The 22,420-nt window shown below is 38.9% G+C and overlaps 1 protein-coding gene across 2 annotated transcripts in view; it reads right to left on the bottom strand.

Annotated features, from left to right (window-relative positions):
* Positions 1-21,950, bottom strand: part of myo7aa (myosin VIIAa) — a 49,330-nt gene extending 27,380 nt beyond the window's left edge. The window contains exons 1-19 of one of the 2 annotated variants that reach the window (XM_038693679.1): positions 21,356-21,950; positions 19,137-19,165; positions 18,427-18,540; positions 16,710-16,862; positions 13,365-13,549; positions 12,732-12,853; positions 12,300-12,442; positions 11,361-11,474; positions 11,133-11,201; positions 10,904-10,988; positions 10,224-10,300; positions 9,238-9,357; positions 8,721-8,863; positions 8,354-8,564; positions 7,717-7,852; positions 7,326-7,432; positions 4,172-4,309; positions 2,981-3,139; positions 1,198-1,290 (exon numbers count right to left, since the gene is read on the bottom strand). In XM_038693679.1, the coding sequence (XP_038549607.1) occupies positions 1,198-1,290; positions 2,981-3,139; positions 4,172-4,309; positions 7,326-7,432; positions 7,717-7,852; positions 8,354-8,564; positions 8,721-8,863; positions 9,238-9,357; positions 10,224-10,300; positions 10,904-10,988; positions 11,133-11,201; positions 11,361-11,474; positions 12,300-12,442; positions 12,732-12,853; positions 13,365-13,549; positions 16,710-16,862; positions 18,427-18,540; positions 19,137-19,165; positions 21,356-21,410 (2,253 nt within the window). In that variant the 5' untranslated portion in view covers positions 21,411-21,950. The remainder of the gene's footprint in view (positions 1-1,197; positions 1,291-2,980; positions 3,140-4,171; positions 4,310-7,325; positions 7,433-7,716; positions 7,853-8,353; positions 8,565-8,720; positions 8,864-9,237; positions 9,358-10,223; positions 10,301-10,903; positions 10,989-11,132; positions 11,202-11,360; positions 11,475-12,299; positions 12,443-12,731; positions 12,854-13,364; positions 13,550-16,709; positions 16,863-18,426; positions 18,541-19,136; positions 19,166-21,355) is intronic. The other variant, XM_038693678.1, reaches the window with a different exon arrangement.
* Between the last annotated feature and the right edge of the window lie 470 nt (positions 21,951-22,420).

A 22,420-nucleotide genomic window follows, 5' to 3' on the forward strand; every position in this document is an offset into this window, starting at 1 on the left:
CTTTTCCCTATCAGCACAGATGTGAACTGGAAACAATCACAGCAGAGCCTCACTACTGGGATGAACTGGTTCGTTGCCAGTAGGCTGCAGCTGAGAACGTTAAACAAGGTCTTCCTCCTTTGTATAATGTGTTGAACGGGCGACAAATCTGCAGCAACTGTGTGATACTTTCATGTCAACATGGAGCCGAATCTCTGAGGAATGTTTCCAGCACCATGTTGAAACCAGGACACCGAGAATATATATTATTGTTTTATTAGAATATTTATCATTACTGTGATTTCAGTACCTTCATTGGACAGTTAAAATGAAGGAAAGAGTGAGAGGGGTACAGTATGAGAAATTTACCACCTCATCATAACATGCTGGTGTTTGTGTCATGAATGACAGATTTGAAGATTAGTTAGCGTCACAGAGGCTGTGTGAAATTTACTAATTCTTCTGAGTGATATTGGCCACACTGATGTAGTTAAGTTTCTTTTTTAGATAAAAACGTTACGGCTGCGCCACGAATTTGATGCGTCCATAGCCCAGTGTCAAAGTCCACTGGAAGTGTCTCAGCAGCGGAGCGTGCCGCCCACACCCCGTTATTAATTTGTTATTAATTTGTCCTTTTTGTGCTTCTACAACCTTCTTCACAGCTCTTTGTGACCCCGTTTCTTTCAGTCAAATTCACGCTGCATTTTGCCCGACTGATTTTGCTGACATGTTTAGATTTCGTTGATTTGGTAATAAGTGTTTGCATTTTGTGCTTCTACTGTGATTAAGTCGACTACGTAGTCGAAGGATTTCTTTTTGTGTCAGTTTTAACCGTCTTTATTGTTGTTTTATTATCGGGAGTCTCCACAGGGTGTTTTATTTTGAAAATTTATCAGATTCTCTAAGCCGTTCTGTGTCTGACTTCCCGCCTGGTTCGATCTGCTCTGTGCTGCTTGACGCGGCTAGCTGAAAAAAATAGACCTGCTACTTATTCTCTGCGGAGCGGAGCAGAGAGTCGCTTCTGGGACTCTGGTGGACTCACAAGCAACGACTATAATGGCCGCGATTAGATCAGTAGATTTTAGGGGTAACCAATGACTGATATTTATAAAAGATTGTAAACATGTTCCCCAGGCTGCACCCAACGTTTTATTGTACCATCTTATTGATCATCGCACTACTGTAATTGAGTAGAGTTGCGCTTAAATGCAGGAGTACCTTAAGGAAGATCTTCGTCTTTCCCATCTGCCAGTCGTCGTCTCTGCCGAGCACCGCGGTGGCGATCCTCTGACAGGTTCCCCTCAGGTCCTCCTGACGGGCGAGACACACAACAACAGAGCGTTTAGTCGCCACGTTCACTTCAGACCAGATGAAGAGTCTACAGCCAGCTAGCAGCTCTGTGTGACTTTGATCTAGTTGCTAATGCTAACGTGGTCACAATGACAACATCAAAGAATGTTCAGTGACAGTTTATAGTTTTCAAGAAATCCCATGAAAAGACCAACAGTGAATGTTTCTCCTAACAAGTGAAGACACACACACGTTTTAATTCAGCGAGCAGGTGTTTTAGGAAATTACTGAGCCTTTTATAAAAGTAATTATATTTTCATGACCCATTTTCAAAGATTAAGTCTTCAGTAGGAAAACCTGGAGCTGAGAGCCACAGACAGGAAGTCAGAAAGTATTAAGAGATAGAGGAACACATTGATGGTTTGGGTCTTTTCATTGGATTTGTTGACAATAAGAAAAATACAGAATAATACAATTTTAATCCTTTAGCATGCAGATGTATCACTGAACACAAAGTACAACTGAGGCTGACGGGAATATTGGAGAAGTGACCAGCAGACGGCAAGACAGGAAGTCTTGTGAATATCTGGATAAAATGTCAGAATTAGCCTTTATCCATGTAGTTTCTTTATCAATTGTACACTTTGGGTTTTGTGAGTATTTTTCCTCACTCCCAAAGAAAACGTGCGACTAATTCAATTTTGAGCTCACTTTTAGAAATATTTGTCAAAGTCAACGCAGGCAGACCCACGTCAACAAAAACCACAAACTTTAACTTAATCCTAAATATAATCTTACAATTAAATATGCTAAGTCTAAACTGTTTTCAAAGTGACACACACACACGACCTCGAAAGCCACAGAGGGAGGGAGGAAACCATAACATGTAGGGAGAGGGGCCCAAAGAAAACACACTGCTGTTGGGAAAAACTGCACTGTGACCAAACACAGAGTCATGTGACTGATCACAGACAAACACACTTGTTACCAGTTGGTGTCCTGTGTTATTAAATCATATTAAATCATGCGTATTTCTGTGTGACCCGAATAAAAGACGACTCTGATTAAAACCTTTTTCCGACTCTGCGTTTTTCTCTGTCTCAGCTCCTTGTCGTCTTTGACAGGTGACTGAGTTAATTTTTGGCTGCTTGACAGATGATTCAGTCCTCAGTCTGTTTCTGCAGTCGACGTCTCGTTCTCACTCCTCGTGAATTTACTTCATTACAGGAACCCTTTAGAAGCTCCTGCAGGTTTAACTGGGCTAATGGAGCATTATTAAGGCTGAGTAACTCTAAAAGACTCACTTTAAAAACTGACTTGAAGAAACTTGCTAGCTTACCAACATTAAGGCCAAGAACAACACAACAATCTCTTTAGTAGCTGGTGTCTCCCAGTGGCTGAATATAACTGAATTCACAACAGCCTTGGTCTTCTTAAATGTAAGAATTAGCTTTTCTTTGTCATTTATGTAATATAATAATAATAAAATTGAAGATTCTTTGGGTTTTGGACTGTTGGTTGGACAAAACAAGGAATTTGAAGATGTAACTTTGGGCTCTGGAAAAACTGTGATGAGCATCTCTCAAATAAAATTTAAGACCAAATGATTAATCGATTAATCATGAAATTAATCGGCATATTAAACTGATAATGAAAATAATCATTAGTTTCAGCACAAACACACTCACACACACCTGTAGTGAGACTCTACCTGTTTGTACGCTGGTTTCACTCCAGGCATGAGCACCCGGTAGCGGTCGACAAACTCCACGAAGGTGTAGCGGATGGGATATCCTGCGCGGCGGATGCGAATGGTCTCCATCATACCCGAGTACCTCAGCTGACGCACACACAGCTCCCTGTCGAACAACTACAGACACAAACACGAGGGCTGTGACAGGAAGCGAGAGATTACATCCTCCAAACTCAGGTGATACCTCAGGTGTTGTGCCTCAAAATGGATTCTGCTCATGTGTAGAACCAATTTTTAAAAAGCTTTGGGTAAAGGTCATCATCTCGAACCCATAGTTAGAGGTGTTTAAATTAAAAGTCAGAACTTTAAGGGTCCATAATTCTGAACCACTGCGTGAAATCGCCTTTATTTGTCTTTATTTTGTAGTTTAGTTTTATTTTGCCATGCATTTTGGCACCAACATGATCAACATGCTTGAAGTAGTGTGTTTTTATTCCTGTTCATACTGAATTTGACATCAATGTTCACAGATGTTAATGGTGAGAAAACATTGTTGGTGGCACATTTGTCTTAATTTAAGGCCATTTGATTAATTAAAAGGAAGAAGTCTGAAAGCCATAAGCTTAAAAATATATTAAAATATCAAAATATTACAGAACTTATATGACAAAACAATAATTACTGATGATCTCCCCAGTTACACATCATTTCATTTCCCTGGTTACAAGATTAAACGTTCGACTCATGTTCATGTTATGCTTGTAAATTCATAATACTTTCCCTTCAAAGAGGTACAACATGCAGAGGAATTAAACAAATAATCAAAAACAGCTTTAACACAAACGTGGGTCCGAACAAGCCCTTAAATACCATTACTGTCCCTGTTAGTTTGGCTCACAGTGCGTTGTTGTGACATTGCAGACTGACTGCCCTGACATAAGAATTAATGACTTGACATTCAACCTAATAAAACCCTCCTCTGCAGCAGAGTTCACACTGTGCATTAAGTTACTTCAGAATTAAAACTCTGCTTTTACATGTGTTTGCATTATCTGCCCCACATAACTCATTTTAAATACAAACTTGGCTGAGAAAATCTTTGCTTGCTGCAGCGTCAGTCTACGGGTAACTGGATAACTGGATCCCCTAAAAAGTAAACTTATTCTGTTACGTCATATTCTGTTTAAACACAGTGGAGCAGACACTCACCATGGGCTTCTTGTATTCGTTGGGTTTGATACAGCGAACGAAGAAAGGCTGACAGACGCTCAGAGTTCTCATCAGCAGCTCCAGAGATCTCTTAAACTGACTGCTGAGAGTGGGCGAACGCTTCCTGGTCTCTGCCCCCTAAACACACACACAAAACAGCTTAGAAAGTGTCAGGGTCAGAAACAATGACGACTCCCTTTTCTCTTCCTGAGTGCTGACACTAAGCTTTTTCCTCTTTCTGTCTCTAAATATAAAGTCTTTGTCTGGCTGACATCTCAGGTTCAGAGTTATTAAAAGTGAAGCCAGAGTAGAAACTATGTCCAGATGTTGGAGCTGCAATTATAAGTCGATTAATCGACTAGCAGTGTTGGGAAGGTCACTCTGGAAATTTAATGTAATAAGTTGCCCTATTTAAAATGTAATAATATTGTAACCTTTGTAATTTACTTTATCAAAGTAATGTAACTTTTTTACATTTATAACTTTTTGATTACTTTTCTAATTTCTAAAAAAAAGAATTTCAACCTTTTTCAAAAGACAGCTTGAGAGGCTGCAAATTTAAACATAAGAACCTTTTATAAGCATCAGAATGGCGTCAAAGCAAAGGAAAACACTGTGGACATGAAAAACATTCAAAGCAAAAAAATTACATTAATTAACATATAGCCTAGCTTTTTACAGAAAATATTCAGATGTAACCCCTCATGTAATCAATAGCATTTTCATAAGTAACTAACTTAATACACATTTTTCCCAGTAAATGTAACAGATTACAGTAACATTTATTTTGTAATTAATGTTAAATTAGGTAGCTAAATTACATGTAATTAGTTATTTCTGTCAATCAAACACAAAATTTTACCAGCAACAACTTTTTTTTAGCAAAATGCCAAAACGAACCAGCTTCTGAATGTGAGGATTTGATGCTTTACTTGATCTTGTAAGTTATATATTTGACATCTTTAGGCTTTGGGAGTGTGGGTCAAATAAAACAAACTATTTGAAAACATCTCTTGGGCTGTGCTTAATTATTATTTTTATTTATTTTTTATTTTTTTGTTTTACAATTTGTTGCCATTTTATAGACATTGATCCAGAAAATAATGGGCAGATAAATCGATAATGAAAATAGCCTTGTCTTAAATCTTTTATCTCAAATATCTGCTTTTGTCAGTCCAAGAAGAGACTTATTTAACACTTACCGGGCAAAAAGGTGACCGAGTTTCATGGCGCTAAAGTTACCTTAACGTTACTGACGTGTTTAGCCTAGCTTAGCCTAGCTTAGCACAACCACTAGAAACAGCTAGACTAGCTTCATCACCGCTGCCTTATTTACGCAATGTATGTGTGTATTTAACACCTGAAGAAATACGAAACAAGATATTTGATTTCGCGAGTAGTTAACTTGAGAACTGAGGCAATTTATTGACCAACAACTGATAACTGCGTCAGCGTTGTAGGTGTTACACCGGATTCTGTTACCGTTAAATTACGTGACCTGATTGGTGTTTCTCCTCCTCACCTGTACCTGACCCGTAATCATTGTTATAATTAATTATTATTATTATAAATAATTGTTATCTCTGCGATGTTTAACATTAACCTGAGCACAAGGGAACTTTGTCAAGACTGGAATTATTTATTGTTCATAAGCAGGGACTAAATTTCAAAGTGTAGCTACTAAAATTATTGTAAACAAACGTCAAGTCAACGTTAATGTGTCTCTTTCCTACTCTGTCCCAGTGTTGTTTGCTTTATTTTGAAGGTTTTCGCCGGAAACCTTTGCATGGTGTTTGTGTCTGTCTTTACACAAGTGAAGTTTAGGGTTTACTCGAGTGTGTTTAGATATTAATCTTTATTAATGTAAATCCATACATGTCCCTATTAGTGTAATTATTGCAAATTACACAAGTTACATCAGTATTTAAGTAAGATTTGCTGATAAACAGTTATTTTAAATATAATTTTCTGGTGTGGAGATGATCCTAAGGTTACATGTCATCATTTCGTTTATTTCGAGTATTTGCTGCACTCTAGTGGTCAAAGTTAGGAGCTCAAGTCAATTTGGAAGTCAATTCTTCCAAAATAAACCTGTGGTCCAAACTGAAACATTCACAAATTGCCATCACTGTGTGTGGTATTATTAAATGTAAATTAAAAACACATACAAATACTGTAAAATCAGACAATTAAAAATAATACAAAAATAAAATGAAATAAAATACCAATTAAAATTATATACTGAAGCTAGTGTTGTAGTCAAGACCGCCCAAACCGAGACAAGTCTAGGCCAAGACCAGAGTTTATCGAGACCGAGACAAGACAAAGACTTTTAGGGGCTGAGACTAAGTCGAGACCTTGACCGAGGGAGGGCGAGACCGAGTCATAAACAAGACCAGTTCTCCACATTACATGACACACGATAAAATGTGGAACAAGATCATAGGTACTTCTTAAATTGATCGGGAAGATCCACATTCCCATTAAAAAATCCACATACAAACGCTAAGAGCTGAAATCAACGTAAGCATCTTTATTCAACACTCCTTTTCCATGCTTACCATCGCGGGGAGGGAGGACAGTCGTTCACGGGAACCACACATGTTTAATTAGGGTTATTGGTTGCTTTCAAAGCAATACATTTTCCATCAACGTTAGGATGTTAACAAATAAATCAGACAATGCAAAAGCAATTTATTCCCAAAGTTATGGTCTTGACTGGTCTTGAAATAAAATCCCGAGTCCTCAATGTCCAAGACCGAGACCATCAAAAAGTGGTCTTAAGAGTCTCGAGTACTACAACACTAACTGAAGCAGATAAAACTAATTTATGGAAACACCATCAGCATGTCTGCTTTGAAAGCTCTACGGTGTTGAGGAGTCTGCTTAGAGTGTAACATCACTAGTTTTAAGCTATAAACCATTTCTGTGGCTGCCGTGTGTGTGTGACCCTCATTCAAAGTGGTCCTCTTCAGATTCAGGACAACATAGACTTTTATTCAATTTACACTAAATCTTATTTCACTTTCATCTTATCCCAATATGACAATTGATATGAGCTTTAACACGTGCCAGTGCAACGTTAAATCAGTCTAATTATAATAAACATAGATAGATAGATAGGTGTGTGTGTGTGTGTGTGTGTGTCCCTTACCATAGCGACATCAGCCTGGAAGATTTGTTTGATGAACTTGTTCTTGGAGGAGTGAACCAGCTGGATAATGTCACCGTATAAAGTGTCCCTGTTCTTCTCGAGGAAGCCTGCAGGAAACACACACAAACACTGTGTGTTACAGTGTGCACATAATAAACAAAAAGATCAACACACACTACAGAGGCATGCGGTTATTTATAAAAAAAAATCTTTAACTACATTTGCAAACATCCAACAGAACAGTCACCATGTCATTTTCTTCTCTCAACATGTGCAGTAATAACAGAAGGAAGCACATCGAACTGGCTTCATTAACTATCTTTCACATATTAATATGTTCATACAGCGTTAGAGGAACATTTGAGTTCTGGTGTGATGAAGCGACTCTCACCTCTTGTTTCGTAGTAAACCACTCCAGCAAAGTGCTGGATGCCAAACTGAGTCTCGTGCGTGTTCTTTGGAGGGATGTAGTATGTGTTGAGTTTGTGCTGAAAGTTCAGCTTGTTCAGCATGGTGGTGTCCGTGCCCTGCAGGACACACAAAGACCGGCAGAAACAAGTTGTCACATGCATTTGTTTATGTATTTAAAGCCTCCGGAAACTTGGCTTTTTCTTTTTGCTATTGTTTTAAGCAGAAACAGCTCATGAAAGTAACACTGACATATTATCACCTTTCAAGTTGATGGACTTGTTAGAAAACAGTTGTTAATTACACATCCAGCAGTTACAGCGCAACATGATCATTCATGTGGAGTCGTGTTTGTGTCACCTGATAATCTGAATCCAATATTCTCTCTCTGTTAGCTCCGTTTTTGGTCTCCACCACATCCTGAGAGAAATATCTGGCTCTTTAGCTGCTAAATGCTCCACCATGTTCACCAGCTCGTCTCTAACTGTGTCTGACTGTCGTGTACTGTGAATTTTTACAGCCTTCTCTCTGAAAACATTTTACATTTACTCATTTGGCAGACACTTTTGTCCAAAAGCGACTTAAATTTGAATTTAAATCCACCATCTGAGCCTATGTACCTTGGGGAACTTGCTCTCCTCGTCGATGAGCGAGATGATGTTCATGGGTTTGATGGCGATCATGTCCAGAGCGTCCTGGTTGTCAGTGAACTCGATGTGCTGCCAGTTGATGTGCTCCAGGTTGTACTCCTCCTGCTCCAGCTTGAAGACATGACGGACGAAGAACTGCTGCAGGTTCTCGTTGGCGAAGTTGATGCACAGCTGCTCAAAGCTGCAGGAAGGAGGGTGAGAAAGTGACGAGAAAATCATCACAAAAGAGTTTCACTGTCAGATGATGCTCTTCAAGAAGCTTCAGTGTAAGATAACATATTAAATTGTATATTGTATATATAATATATACTGGCTACTGTATGTGTGTGTGTTGTACCTGTTGACAGTGAAGTTCTCAAACCCGAAGATGTCCAGAAGTCCGATGGAGCGTCTCAGACCTTTGGGAATTGAGCTCGCAGGCTTGTAAATGGCTGCATTGATCTTCTCCACGATCCACACAAACAAACGGCCGTAAATTCCCTAAACACACACACAAACATGCAAGCACACACACAAGTCAAATCACAATTCAACACTTTAAAGGTCCCCTGCAGAGGTGTTGACCCCTTGTAGCATTATGGAGTCGGCCCCTGTTTTGCTTGTCTTGTCATTTACCATGGTGGACTTTTTTTGCCTCTCATTCACCAAATTCACACACCGATGGCAGCGAGCTACCAGTCAAGGTATCGGCCTGACCAATTTGGGGTTCCGTCTCTTACCTGAGGACACTTCCAACCCTGCGATCAGTGGACAACAGCTGAGCCACTGCCAACATGCAGGTGACACGATTCACATTACTACCAATGGTTTGACACTATTCTACTGATCTGCAGGCTGCAGATTAAGTGTTGTACCTTAACAAAAGCGTCTCGTACATCCAGAGCTTGTTCCATGCTGAGTGGGGTGGAGACGGTCTCTCCTCTGGTGATCAGAGTTCGGCTGGTCAGACAGTTCATCAGATCCTTACCATCCACCTGAACACACACAAACACAGGCTCGGTTTCATCTCCTCCAAATACAAGCTTCAGTTATTTATTATTGTGAAAGTTCACAAAAAGCTTTTATCAGAAGGTTAGCTATTAAAACACCTGACCTAACTGCTCTCTGAAGATTTGATTAGCATGTTTTTAAAGTGATCAGAGCGAAGGATAGATTACAGGGTTGCAGGGGGGCTGGAGCCAATCCCAGCTGACATCGGGCGAAAGGCGGGGTACACCCAGGAAAGGTCGCCAGTCCATCACAGAGCCACACATAGACAAACAACCAGTCACACACGCACACCTAAGGACAATTTAGAGCCACCAATTAACCTAGTCCGCATGTCTTTGGACGGTGGGAGGAAGCCGGAGCACCCTCGTAAAAACCACACAGAAAGGCCGACCTGGGTTCAAACCAATGACCTTCTTACTGTGAGGCGACAGTGCTAACCATTGCACCACTGCGCCGCCCGCCACAGTGCATCCTGCAGTTAAAATATGTTAAAACCTTCACCACAGGTTTCCTTCGATGGTGTCTTTTTGTTTTTAGTATTCTACCTATAGTATTTAGTATACTTGTAAAGAATAGTGGCAGTGTGGATCATCTGTGGACAGGATTTAAACAACCTCTCGTCTCCTGCTGCGTGAACAAAATACTAATGTTCAGGTGCAGAATGCAACATTTCCTGGAGTGATTCAGGTGGGAGAGGAGGGCTGGTAGGTAAGTGTAGGAACCTTTTATGAGTCTGTGCCCATTGGGGCCCATTGCATCATAACCCGTCCTTTATCACGCTGTAGCTCACATGGAGGAACCTGCCTTTACTGTAACAGATTAGCATGTGTGTTTATTGTGTGTGTGTCACCTCCAGCAGCTTAGCAGCAGTGGTGAGGTGAGGGCTGCGGACAACCTCACAGGCATCCAGGTTGTCGTAGGTACGAGCTGCAGGGTCAAAGGTCAAGAGAGATGAAAATACAAACATATTTAAAAAAGGCGCTAAATGTAGAAGATGTTGGAATGTGCAAAATAAGGGACTCTGGAGAAACAACAACAACAAGACATTAAAATCTTTCAAGCAAATAACAAATTATGCTAAAATCTCATCTGTTTTCCACAATAATGGTAGAATAACAAAAACTAGAAATGCATTATAAACCTCTGCGTTGTTTCAGTTGCAGAAACCTGATACTTTCTGAAGATTTCTACAAAGAGAATATGCAATTTACTATTTTAATTTTGACGTATGTTCAGAGTCATTTTAGGAAAATATTAACTGTAAATTCAATTACAGAATACATTTTTTTAAATCAATCATCAAGACTTTTTTCACTCCTCAGTAGTGTCTCAAAGTATTCATTTAAGGCTGCACACAATCTCCAACATTAAGGTAGGGCAGCCTGTAAAAAACCCCAACAATATGCACTATAATACTTTGAGAGCACGGCAATAATCGAAGGTGTCACATTTTTATTAACTCAGATCTTCGCTCACGTGAACTGTGGTGGCTGGATATTAGGAACAATATTAATAGGCATTTTACTTTACCTTCATATCTGAGGTTTCCCATGTGTAAAATAGCAGCCAGCAGTTTAGAAATCTCCCAGTTCTCCTTGTCTGTGAACATTAGTACCTGCAGAACAAAGCAAAGGAAACAAAATGTATCACCTTTAAGTTTTATTTTATCAAAATCTTTAAGTAGCTACTGTGTGAAGTTTAAACACACCTGGAACTAATGTCTCTTTTCTGTACTACAGTCAGGGTGTTTAATCAATACCTTCATTGCAGAGCGGATGTTGGAGTATTCTTTCATGTCGTCTCGGCCATCACACACTGTGCAGTTACCCTGCAGAGAAACACAGTGAAAGGAGCCGCTGTTGACAACTGACATTAACAGCGGAGGTTTTACATACTTGTACTATAGCTATTGAAAGTATCTCAACTTCTTATCACATTGTCTGTGTTTTGTCAGCTTATGTGAGAGTGATGGTGAAACGTTACTCACTATGGTCAGGTAGGTGTAGTCGGTGGCCTTGCTCAGCCCGAGTTTCTTCTTCTCATCTGCAGTCATGCCCTTCAGCATGCAATAGAAGATGTGGTAGTTCCTCTCATCGTAGGCCTGCAGGGAGGGAGGAAAGAAGAAAAATACACAGATGTTGCATCATTACATCAAATAAAACAGCAAACTCACAGGCTGATAGGTAAGAAAACACATAAATAATTATTTGAATTCAAATAAAATGAATAAATTAGAGAGATGACATTTAAAAAAGCAAAATAGACAATGCATAACTGTGGTAACAGAAGTTTTGGTATGAATATAAGTTAAAAATAATAAATTATATAAGACAATAGCAGAAATACAACAATCACAATGTAATGTGATATTATTATGTAATGATATAATATGGTGACATAAGCAAAATAAAAATAAAATAGCTATGTTATAATAATGTCATGTTACTACTGCATCCTTGTATCATATTTCAAACTTTATTTGAACACTAAAGAGCTAAAACCGCCTCATTTATACCCTGCAGAAAGATTATAGAAATCCATGAAGAGTTTATTTTAACGTGTGCAATGGTTAGCACACAAACTATAGCATTCGTTAACTTTAATGTGCTAATGTTTGCATGTTAAATTCTATCCTGTCATGAAATGAAAAACTGAACAAGAGGAAATCATTTTGTTTGTTGTTTTGTTTGGTAGCCTGACATCACCAAGCCCACAGTGATTACACTATAGGTTCAAGATTTAAACAGAAAAATAAGCTGGAAAAAGTTGTTTATTTTATCAGAATGTATTTCTTAATTATTTAAATGTCAGACAACAAACAGATCATCAACAATCATAAGTGTCACAGTCACAGTTAATCGTTGAGACAATCCTGAAGAGTTTGAAGTTTGAGCAGGTGGACAGGTGTCATCATTTTGTGCCGTACCTGTCGACAGACTCTGGATTTCTCCAGCAGGTACTGCTCTATCTTGGCTCCCTCTATGGCTCCTCTCTTGTTGAAATGGATGTCGATGTATTTGCCAAAACGAGACGAGTTGTCATTGCGGATTGTTTTAGCGTTGCCAAAGGCTGAAAAAGAAACAACAGAAACCAGTGGGAATAACGTCACATTGATGCATGGATAAGTGTATATGAACCCAGCTGTATGCGTGTACTTCTGGACATATTAGTGTGTTTTCATGAGGTTTCACATGTGAGAAGAACATTTTCACCAAAACCTAAACATTAATCACAGATCTGTTTTAATCTACATGAGGGTAATACCCTGAAGATCCAAATACTAAAATCTTAATTCATGTTTATTTGTTTGTATATTCAAGCACGTATATAGATTGTGTGTGTTTGTTTGTGTTCCTACCTTCTAGTATAGGGTTGGCCTCCAGGACCTGCTGTTCTATCCAGGAGTGTTGACCACTGATGGCTGCCAGGAACTGAAGGATCAGTTTGGTGCTTTCTGTCTTTCCTGCTCCGGACTCACCACTATTTAGTCCCCCCCCCCCCCACACACACACAGTATTTATGATATGCAGTGGTGAATTTGTGATAAACACAAACTATCTTACTTGTAATCAACATATTTTTCCTAAAATACAACAAATTAACGGAGCTTATTAAATGCTCCAATGTTAAAAAAAAATCACCATAACTTATAAATATCATATCTTATAAATGAGGAATCAGGAAATATCTAAATGTGGTAAATATATACATTAAAAAATAAATATCCTATTAAACAATATTTGGTCAGAACAAGCACTCTGGACTGACTTTCAGTACTTCAGACACATTTTGGTTGATACATAAAGAACATGTGATGTTTATCCCCAGCCCCAGGTTTTTTCTTAATCGGTCCACCAGTTTTGCAGGCACTTGATCATAAACCAAACTATTTGACAGCATACAAAGACTGCGAACGTCTGCTCTAAATTGCTCAAATCTCACATGTTGGAGATTTTGGGTCGAGCCACCTGCAGTCTGAATTCTTTCCTACCTGATGATACAGCACTGGTCGCGGTTGTTCCTCTGCATGTTGAAGTAACAGTTGTCAGCAATGGCAAAGATGTGGGGCGGCATTTCACCGATCTTCTTGTTGGTGTAGAGGCGGATCTGGTCGGCCGTGTAGATGGGCAGCAGCTGATAAGGGTTTACGGCCACCAGGATGGAGCCAGTGTATGTCTGCACACAGATAAACAGGATAACTTAAACTGCTGTTAGCATACAATTTTGGGACAGACCTGAGGACTAGCAATAACTCACAAAGAATGGAAAAAATCACACAAAAGATTGTTTCCACCAACCAGATTTTTTAGTATGTAATCTTCAGAAAGGAGCATAAACCCTACATACATACATATTATCACTGATTATTGTCACTCATTCACTACTGTGTGAGCAGCATTTTTGTTGCATTTAGCCGAGGTGGAGCTTTCCAACTACTTTATCAAGTTTTGAGCAACTTTATAAATAATGTTAACCTCATTTTTCATTGCAGTACAATGTTTCAGCCTGATATACACATGCACTTATCATGAGATAAAACCATTATCATGTGTTTTGTTTGAAAAGCATTCAGAAAAAATTGCAAAGTAACTAGTAACTACAGCTGTCAGATAAATGTAGTGGAGTACAAAGTACATTTACGTATGAAATGTAGTGGGGTAGACGTTCGGGTAGTAAAGCATAAAACCGGAACGCTCAAGTAAAATACAAGTACCTTTAAAGTGTATTTAAAAACAGTACTTGAGTAAATGTACTTGTTACTTTCCACCACTTCCTGACAGTCAGTGCATGTGTATGTGGAAAATTTTGATCCGTGTAGCTGACCTCCCACAACAGGCCAGTTTGAATATAACAGATGGGTCAAACACTCATTTTGAGTAAAAATGGCAGTAACACACACTATAGTACATATTTGTCAATGCATACACAGGAATGTAAAATCCATACACACATAGACACATGCATATACACATGCACACTATCTGTTTAATTGCTTTCAGACTGAGTCAGTTTCATTCATTTATTGTTGTTTTTTTTAGTTGTTTTGACCTTGATTTGAAAACCTCCCTAGGGACAGGGGCTAAAAATTAGCATCAGCTAAATGCCCAGTACACATGGTGCATTACTTCTCCCTATGTAACAATGTTAACATCTTACAGGAACATCTAGATATACTATAGATCAAACTCTTTTCAGCGGTTTTCTGGGCCAAGAGTGGTCTGTTTGCCAGCTTTTTAGAAGTGTATAAAGTTATGGGGCTGGTGGAGGGAAGATGAGTTGACGCAGGTCTCGTAGCTCAGATGTAAAGGATGACAATGTGTTCGCCACTGGAGAACAGACGGCCATGTTGGTAACAAATCAGCATGCCACCAGGCTGCATCGCTGAGCTCGGTTACAGCCAACCAGGAATCAGTCCCATTAAGCATTTCGAATTGTCCTGCAGAAACGTGACACCTCCAAAGCTCCAGCTAAAGTACCTCTTTTCCCCTCACTGCCCATTTAGTTGTGTCTGTCAGTCATGACGTGCTGTATTTTTGAAAGTGTGTGTCACAGCAGTAAATTATCACAAAAAAGTAGATACAATGTTTATGCAGAGCAAAACAAAATGAAAAATGAGTTTTATTCCATAATAAGATGTCCATCATACCTGTGACACTGAGTCTGACTAAATAAAACCCTACTGGCTTTCTTTACTAATGTACTGTAATCAGTTTACAAGAAAAAACAATGCTAACATGAAACATTTAAAACGTGCAACAGACATGCAGCTCACAGATACATTTGAATAGCAAAATATACTGCATGTTGTTGTTTCTGAGGCCGTGCAGGTGTGGAATTAAAGGTTAAGTGCATAATTTTCAGGTGAGGCTGGATCTCTTTCCTTACCCTGCCACCACAGTTTGTCTTCAGAGGAAACAGGAAGAGGGAGCGAGGAAGGAGGACAGCAAGTAGAGCAAGAGAGAGAGAATAAAGAACAAAGAAGTTGATATGAGAGCAGAACAACAGCCATGATCAGATGTCTGAGGTTGGATCTGTGAGTTAAATAGTTGAATAAAGGCATAAAAATCTAAAAGTAAAGAAAACACAAATAATGTAGCAGCAATGTTGGTGTGGTGCTAATTATGAATGGACTAAGATAAGTCCTTACTATTTTAAGAAACCATTAAATAGTTAGCAATGTATCAGTACTTTTATCATCTTAATTGACTTCTTGTACTGCCTTGACAGATATAGCTAAATGAGTAGCAGAGTGCAAATAAATAAGCCGACTAAGTGGGAAATAAAACCAGCAATGAAGGAACATATGTTCAATTAAAATCCTTCTGGTGACATGAGCTGTTTGAGTATTACCTGACCTGTGTCCGAATTAGAGAAAATTAAATAAACAATTATGAGTATATAAAATGCAATCTGTACAATTTGGACAGATGTTTATATAATTATCACCTGTGAACTTACTAGATGTGCTAGTAAGAATAGAATAATTGTTGAAAACAAGCCGGGCTGTGGTCAAAACTGCTGACTGAATGTTTTAATTTTTGCCATTTTAAATCCAAAAATCCGCCTATTTTGTTAAGTCTCAGCGGGCACCATCTTCATTATTGCGTAATACCTGGGAGCTGCCTGCCTTCTCCAGTCTTTTTCTGCAGAGAGGAAACATGCTGCTTTGTAACACACAGTCTTTTTTAGCCACTTTGTGGCCGACCTGTTGGAGATACATAGATGCCACATACATAGATACATGGGTACCTAATAAAAGGTCTGCTCAAGCCAGATCCATTGATATGGACTTTCGCCTGGTATTTTGAAAATGTGTTGTATTTTAGTTTATTTTCATCAAATTTACAGTTACAATTGCATTCTAGGTGTATTAGAAAATATTCAGTTGCATCGTAAGATTTCTTGTGATGGTTTTGATGGTTTATAGTATTATAATATATAGCTTTTTTTTTACCAGGCAAGGATGAAAATGTCATATAAACTGTAATGGTAAAATAAATATGTTAATGCATTTATATTACTTAGCTTCTGACTTTTCAAAGGAGACCAGAATTATGCTTCTAGGCCAAATGGTTGAGGAGTTATTCCTGATTCATTTTGGGTTTGTTATTTTAGGTGTTTTTCGTGGAAAAGGGTGCCTGTCCCCAACAGGTTGAAAACACTGGTGATCAGATGTCATTTCTGAGATACTGTTTGTTGACTGCATGTTAACACCTTGGAAAGGTGTTATTTTATGGTTTCCCTGTATTTGATGAGCAGGTTGTATTTGCACAGTACGTTATATTAGTATCAGTTTGCGGCAGTTGTATAAGAACAGTACTGCAGTAATACTCACATATATGAGTTTTTCTCTGTATCTGATGAGCAGGTTGCGGAGGATGCCAGCTTCGTTGAGGTCTCCCAGGCGGATCATGTCCTCCACACCGTGTATGGAGGTGGGATGCATAGGCTTGATGTTGGTGGCATTCTGCGGTGAGATCCAGTGCTCCTGGAGGAGGAGGAGATGTTATGGTTTGTAGAGGAGAATCAGGACAAAATGGCAAATAACAGTGTTATTGTTTCGACATTCACTTTGCATTTATGTTGGATAGTGTTGGGCAACGATTACAATTTTTTAATCACGATTAATTGCATGATTTTCTTGCGATTAATCACATAGTTATGCGCAAAATTGAATAATGAATTTTAAAGTAGTGCGTTGCACACTTTTAATTTAAATGTACTGTTATATACACTAAAGTCCAACAACATGTTGTTTGCAAATACATTATTAAACAAATAGGGTGCTTTTTAGTATTCCCTTTACACAGTAGAATTTCTTGTAAATCTCAACTTAAACATTAATGTAATCAAATCAAATATAAAACCAAAACATTTTTATTTTATCAGGGAGCAGCATATGCATGTTCTAAGTGTTGATGTTAGAGTGAAGTGAAGTGTCGCGGTAGTGCTCGCCTCACGCACACACCCGCCGTCAAAGTTGAATTGTCTGAACGCGCAGCACAAATCATTGGAAGAGAGACTGATCCTCGCTGTTTGTGAGTTCACACAATCTATTACTGTTTAACTAAATAGTTATCAGGACAAAAACAGGAGGGATTTCTCCTGGTGGAGCATCCCTGCAAAACTAGATGAAGGCCTATCAGGTAAAGTTGTGTAGCCTATAATTTTTACTAAAGTTAAATAGGCTACAGCTGTGTGGCACACAGAAGCCGTAGCCATGGTTACTCTCCATAGAGCGCCTCGTGGAGCGTTTGTCTCCCTGTCTGATCACCGGGGCAAAGAGCAACCCCGCGGGGTCAAACGCCACTTCGCTGTGGCGTTTGATCGCTTGTCCTGCTTTTGTTTATCTACTTCTCCCACACGCTGCATCCGGGCAAGTCAACAACGGCTCAGGAAAACTCAATCAATCATTTACTTCGCCCTTTATAATAGATAACCAGTAGCTTTTGCTACAGTGAGCAGTAAATTGAGATTTTGGACAGTATCTCACATTTCTGGGTTAAGGCAGTGCTGGAAAATAATGGTGGCCACACAAAATATTGACTCTTTGGGCCCAATTTGGACATTTTCACTTAGGGGTGTCCTCACTTTTGTTGCCAGCGGTTTAGACATTAATGGCTGTGTGATGTGTTATTTTGAGGAGGACAGCAAATTTACACTGTTATACAAGCTACACACTCACTACTTCACTTTTCTTTGTTTTGATATCTGCATTTTAAATTGGTCATCGGCCACCCTGCTCTCTAAATATCAGTCAACGGTCATTGAAAAACCCATGTCGGGTTCAACCACTATTTTGTTCACCCAGTTACACACAATCACACACCAAAGAAGCTACCATGCTAAGTGCTGCAGCTAGGTCGATTGTTAATTATAGGGTTGGTTCACATGTCAAGAGCTCTTGGACAAGACACTGAACACAAAAACAATCCAGATAGTCAGGTCAAGACCACCTAGTCCCAATCCACGTTGCAAACTATTGGACCATAGGAACACAGGAAAAGGATGGTCCCCACAACATAAACTTACTTAAGTGTTTTAGTACTTACATTTCCTTCATCATCCAACACCTGGATCTGTCCTGAGTCACAGAGTTTGACCACTGCGCCGATCGGCACCTCAAACTCCCGACCGCTCTTCAAGTCCAACCAGACATAGTCTCCCTGGAAAGAAACCAAGAATTAAAACCAAAACCAGGATTAGGATTATAATGTAGTCAAATCAACGTCAGCGAAAGAATCACAATTTTAAATCAGGGGCAGTAAAACAGCAATAAGGATATGATCACATGAGAAATCAGAGTGAGAATCAGAGCCAGAAAGGAAGCATGCCTTTATGACAGCATCTCCAAAAAACGTGATTTATAACTTTATGATTTGGAGATTTGTGAGCTGATCAGGTCCACGATTATTAGAATCCATGTCTCTCTGTTTAAATAATTAAATCATCACCATTTTCACACTGCACCTAGACCAGGCTAACTGCAGTCTGTTGACATGTGAACCTTTTTAACCAAAATCCGATTGTGGGTGAAATAAGGCCTCATGTCATTTTTCTCTACAGTGCGGCTGGCATTTACTTTTGTTACTGTGTTTTTTGAAGCTGTTACATTAAGCTCAGCAGGGTTAGAACATTATTTTTAAATGGTGCAGTCTGAAAAAGGTGAAATTCACCCCAAATGATCTCCTCACCCAGGCAAGACAGTCCAGCCTGGACTGGAAGCTTCTGGAAAGGAACAAAATATATACAAAATATGTACCAGGAATTTGTCGAGGTGGACAGGGACATCTAATCAGCAAACAGTCGTTATGTAGGAGAGGAAAGAAGGATTAGTACAGATGGGTGAATGAATGCCATGGAGGCATTAAAGAAATACTTTCCTGTCAGACCTTCTCCATCTGAAAAGTGTCTGTTTTTCTCCCATCTGGATGCAGGTAGTTATAATGCTCACATGTTGCTTTCGTGTGTTACCATTATATTCAAGTTGCAGATTAGCAAGCTTTGAAATACCAGATGCTGCTGTTCTGCATGCACAACCTTGTTTTTTTCCCCAAGTTTCCTTATCCTATATACACGTATTTGCTTAATTTATACGTGAATTAAAATTCTAAAGAAAAATCTTTTGTATTTGTCTGTACTGATCCAACATTTGAATATTTTCATAAAAAAATGATTACATTAATATCTACTTGTATAAAAAACAGTACATATGTTATGACAGGAAATACAGGTGCAACTTGAGAAACAAGTTTAAATCCTTCTTCTTTTTATTGTGCAGTGGATGCAATGTATTGATGACAGCTGCATGGAAAGTTAAAGTCTGTGAGGAACAGCAGTAAGTTTTGTTAAGAGACCTTCTGGGTTTTTTCTAAAGCTCACCAGAAATGTATTTTTCGATGAATTTGATCATTAGCTCTGTGGCTTTGTGTGACTTGTATATAATACTGTAGTAATGCATGAGCGGTACAGATGGGGGCTAAGTCACCACAAGGTATGAAGATATCTCTCACATCACTCCTGCAGCATAACGCACTTCTCATCTATCCAAATGTGTGCTCACAATGATCCATATTCTCTCAAACATCTACTTAAAAAATGGCTAAACACACAGCTCCTGTTTACGCTGTGTTTACCTTTTGTTGAACATGCCTTTAAATGTTTACGCTGCTAACGAACAACAAATGAAAACACCTCAATCAATCTTTCACACAAACCTGGCAAAGTAAGGCTAAATACAGAGCTTGTTTGCTTTCTTCAGGAAGATTCTAGGAAACCACTGCTTTTAGCCGAGAAACAACATATACCCCCCTGTAAATTAGTTATTTTTATTCTTAGGCTTACATACAAGCAAATTAAGTATAAAATATCAATTAATGAGCTTTGATGGGCATTCAGTTAAAACACCACAAGAGTCTGTGGGGGCATTTGTTTTTAGTTAGTGGAGAGCAATGGTGGTAAGAAGTAAAAGTACAGAAGTATTAGCATCAACCTTTAATGTACCAAAAGTATACATTATGCAGAATGGTCCTATTCAGAATAATGTAATTTCTATTATTGGATTATAATTGCATGCATTAATGTGTGCATCACTGAACATGGGGCTAATTTTAATTAAATTATAACTAGCTTGTGACTTTACCCCCTTATCTCATCTTATCTAACCAATAATTATACATCACATTTATTTTTTGGTTGAACTTTATATTATTGATCTGGATGTGCAAAATAACTAGTAAGGCATCAAATACAGTGCAGTAAAAAAGTAAATTTTTTATTTCTGATTGTAGTAGAAGAAAAGGAATCCAGGAAGTCCAATTTGAACAGATCCATGACTTTGAAGGCTTATCAGACGCCAGAACACTGCACAGCAGGATTTCACTACTCTACAAAGTTATCGCAAAGGCAAACACTTTAACTGCAAGGTAAACAGCACAAATACGCTGTTGAAGTTACAAAATAATCTATCAGGAATGTGCGCTTGCACATATTTGATGGGCTGTTTTTTTCACACAGAGCTAAAGTCAGTCTGAATACAACCTTAGAAGTCATGGTAGGTGGATTTTGTTACTTTGTGCAGGGCCAAGCTAGCTGTTTCCCACTGTTTGCAGTCTTTGTGCTAAGCTAAGCTAACACTAAAACCTTTTATTTAATGGACAGATGTAAGAACTATATTGATAATCTCAAGCTCTTGGTAAGAAAGCGAGTAAGTAAATTTTCCAAAAATGCTTGTAGTTACAAATTGTTTCCTGGGTTTTTAATAACGTGCAACAAGGCACACACACACACACACACACACACACACACACACACACACACACACACACACACACACAAGGCTATATTTGATGCATGAAACAAGGGAACACAGACAGGTTAAACAAAACCCACAGAATAAAGACAATTATAAGTAATGAAACTTAAAACACTTTCTCTCTCTCTCTCTCGCTCACACACACACAAAGACACACAGTTGCGTACCGGCAGCAGTGTGCTGTGTTTCATCACAGTGTTGACGTTGCGTAGAAGCGACCATTTGGCCAGATCCTTCTCATAGAGTTCCACATATTCCCGACGCTTGTACATCTTCACATGCACAGCATAAACTCACTCTGACAATAATATCTGATGGTTGCAGTCTTCTATTCCACACAGTGAGAAAAAAAATATCCACCACTACAGGTGGAAAGGGGTGTAAATTGATCTGATGTTTGTATAATTCAAGTTTCCTCTGTATCTTTACACACACGGGTGGACACTTTTCAAATATCCACGTAAAAGATCAAATAACACGTGTACAGTAGCTGTTCGTGGTTCAACAAGTTCACTTCCAGCAGATCACGGTCACCTCTATTTCTCTTCCCTGGGTTCATCTAAAAAACAGCTGAAATGCCCTTTAAGCGATGCCAAAAGATGATGTCAAGAAAAAACAGGTCCAATATTAGACGTCTTAAGGTCTTACAGGGTCAAACATCCTGGTTTTTGACCTCCAGGCCCGTCTCTCTGTATATTTCTTGACCACTCTGAATAATAACAAAGTGATAAAGTCCAGCCAAGTTTTCACAGCGGTAACATTTTGGGACAACCCTCCTGCTCTCTCTCTCTCTCTCATTCTCTATCACACTCACACTTTGTTAACCCAGTCCCCCCCCACAACATCTCCTGTTGCCTATGACAACAAGACGTCACTTCCTCCTCAGGTGCGTCCTATGGTGTAGGATTTCTGTACAGATAAGAACACTTCAGGCTCTTACAGCAATGTAAATTCTGCAGGCTATGCAGGACAACCTGCTTTATTTCCTGGCTGTGAAACATTAAGGACAATAAAAGAATACTACTAATACTAATATTAATGGTAACACTTTACAAGAAGGTACACAAAGATGTAGTTACGAATCAAAAACGACCTCAAGACTATGATGAGTTACTAGAGGACAGACTGGGAGAGACTATATTGATGAATCATTAGGTAATAACTAATTAAAAAATTTCTGTGTATCGGAATAATGATCACTTTCTTCAGGAGTCGCTTCTGATTACCTCTGA

This window comes from Micropterus salmoides, unplaced genomic scaffold (genome assembly GCF_014851395.1).
Source record: "Micropterus salmoides isolate LMB-PRFRI ecotype aquatic unplaced genomic scaffold, ASM1485139v1 Ms_hic_scaffold_3, whole genome shotgun sequence".
In the NCBI taxonomy this organism is placed as follows: domain Eukaryota; kingdom Metazoa; phylum Chordata; class Actinopteri; order Centrarchiformes; family Centrarchidae; genus Micropterus; species Micropterus salmoides.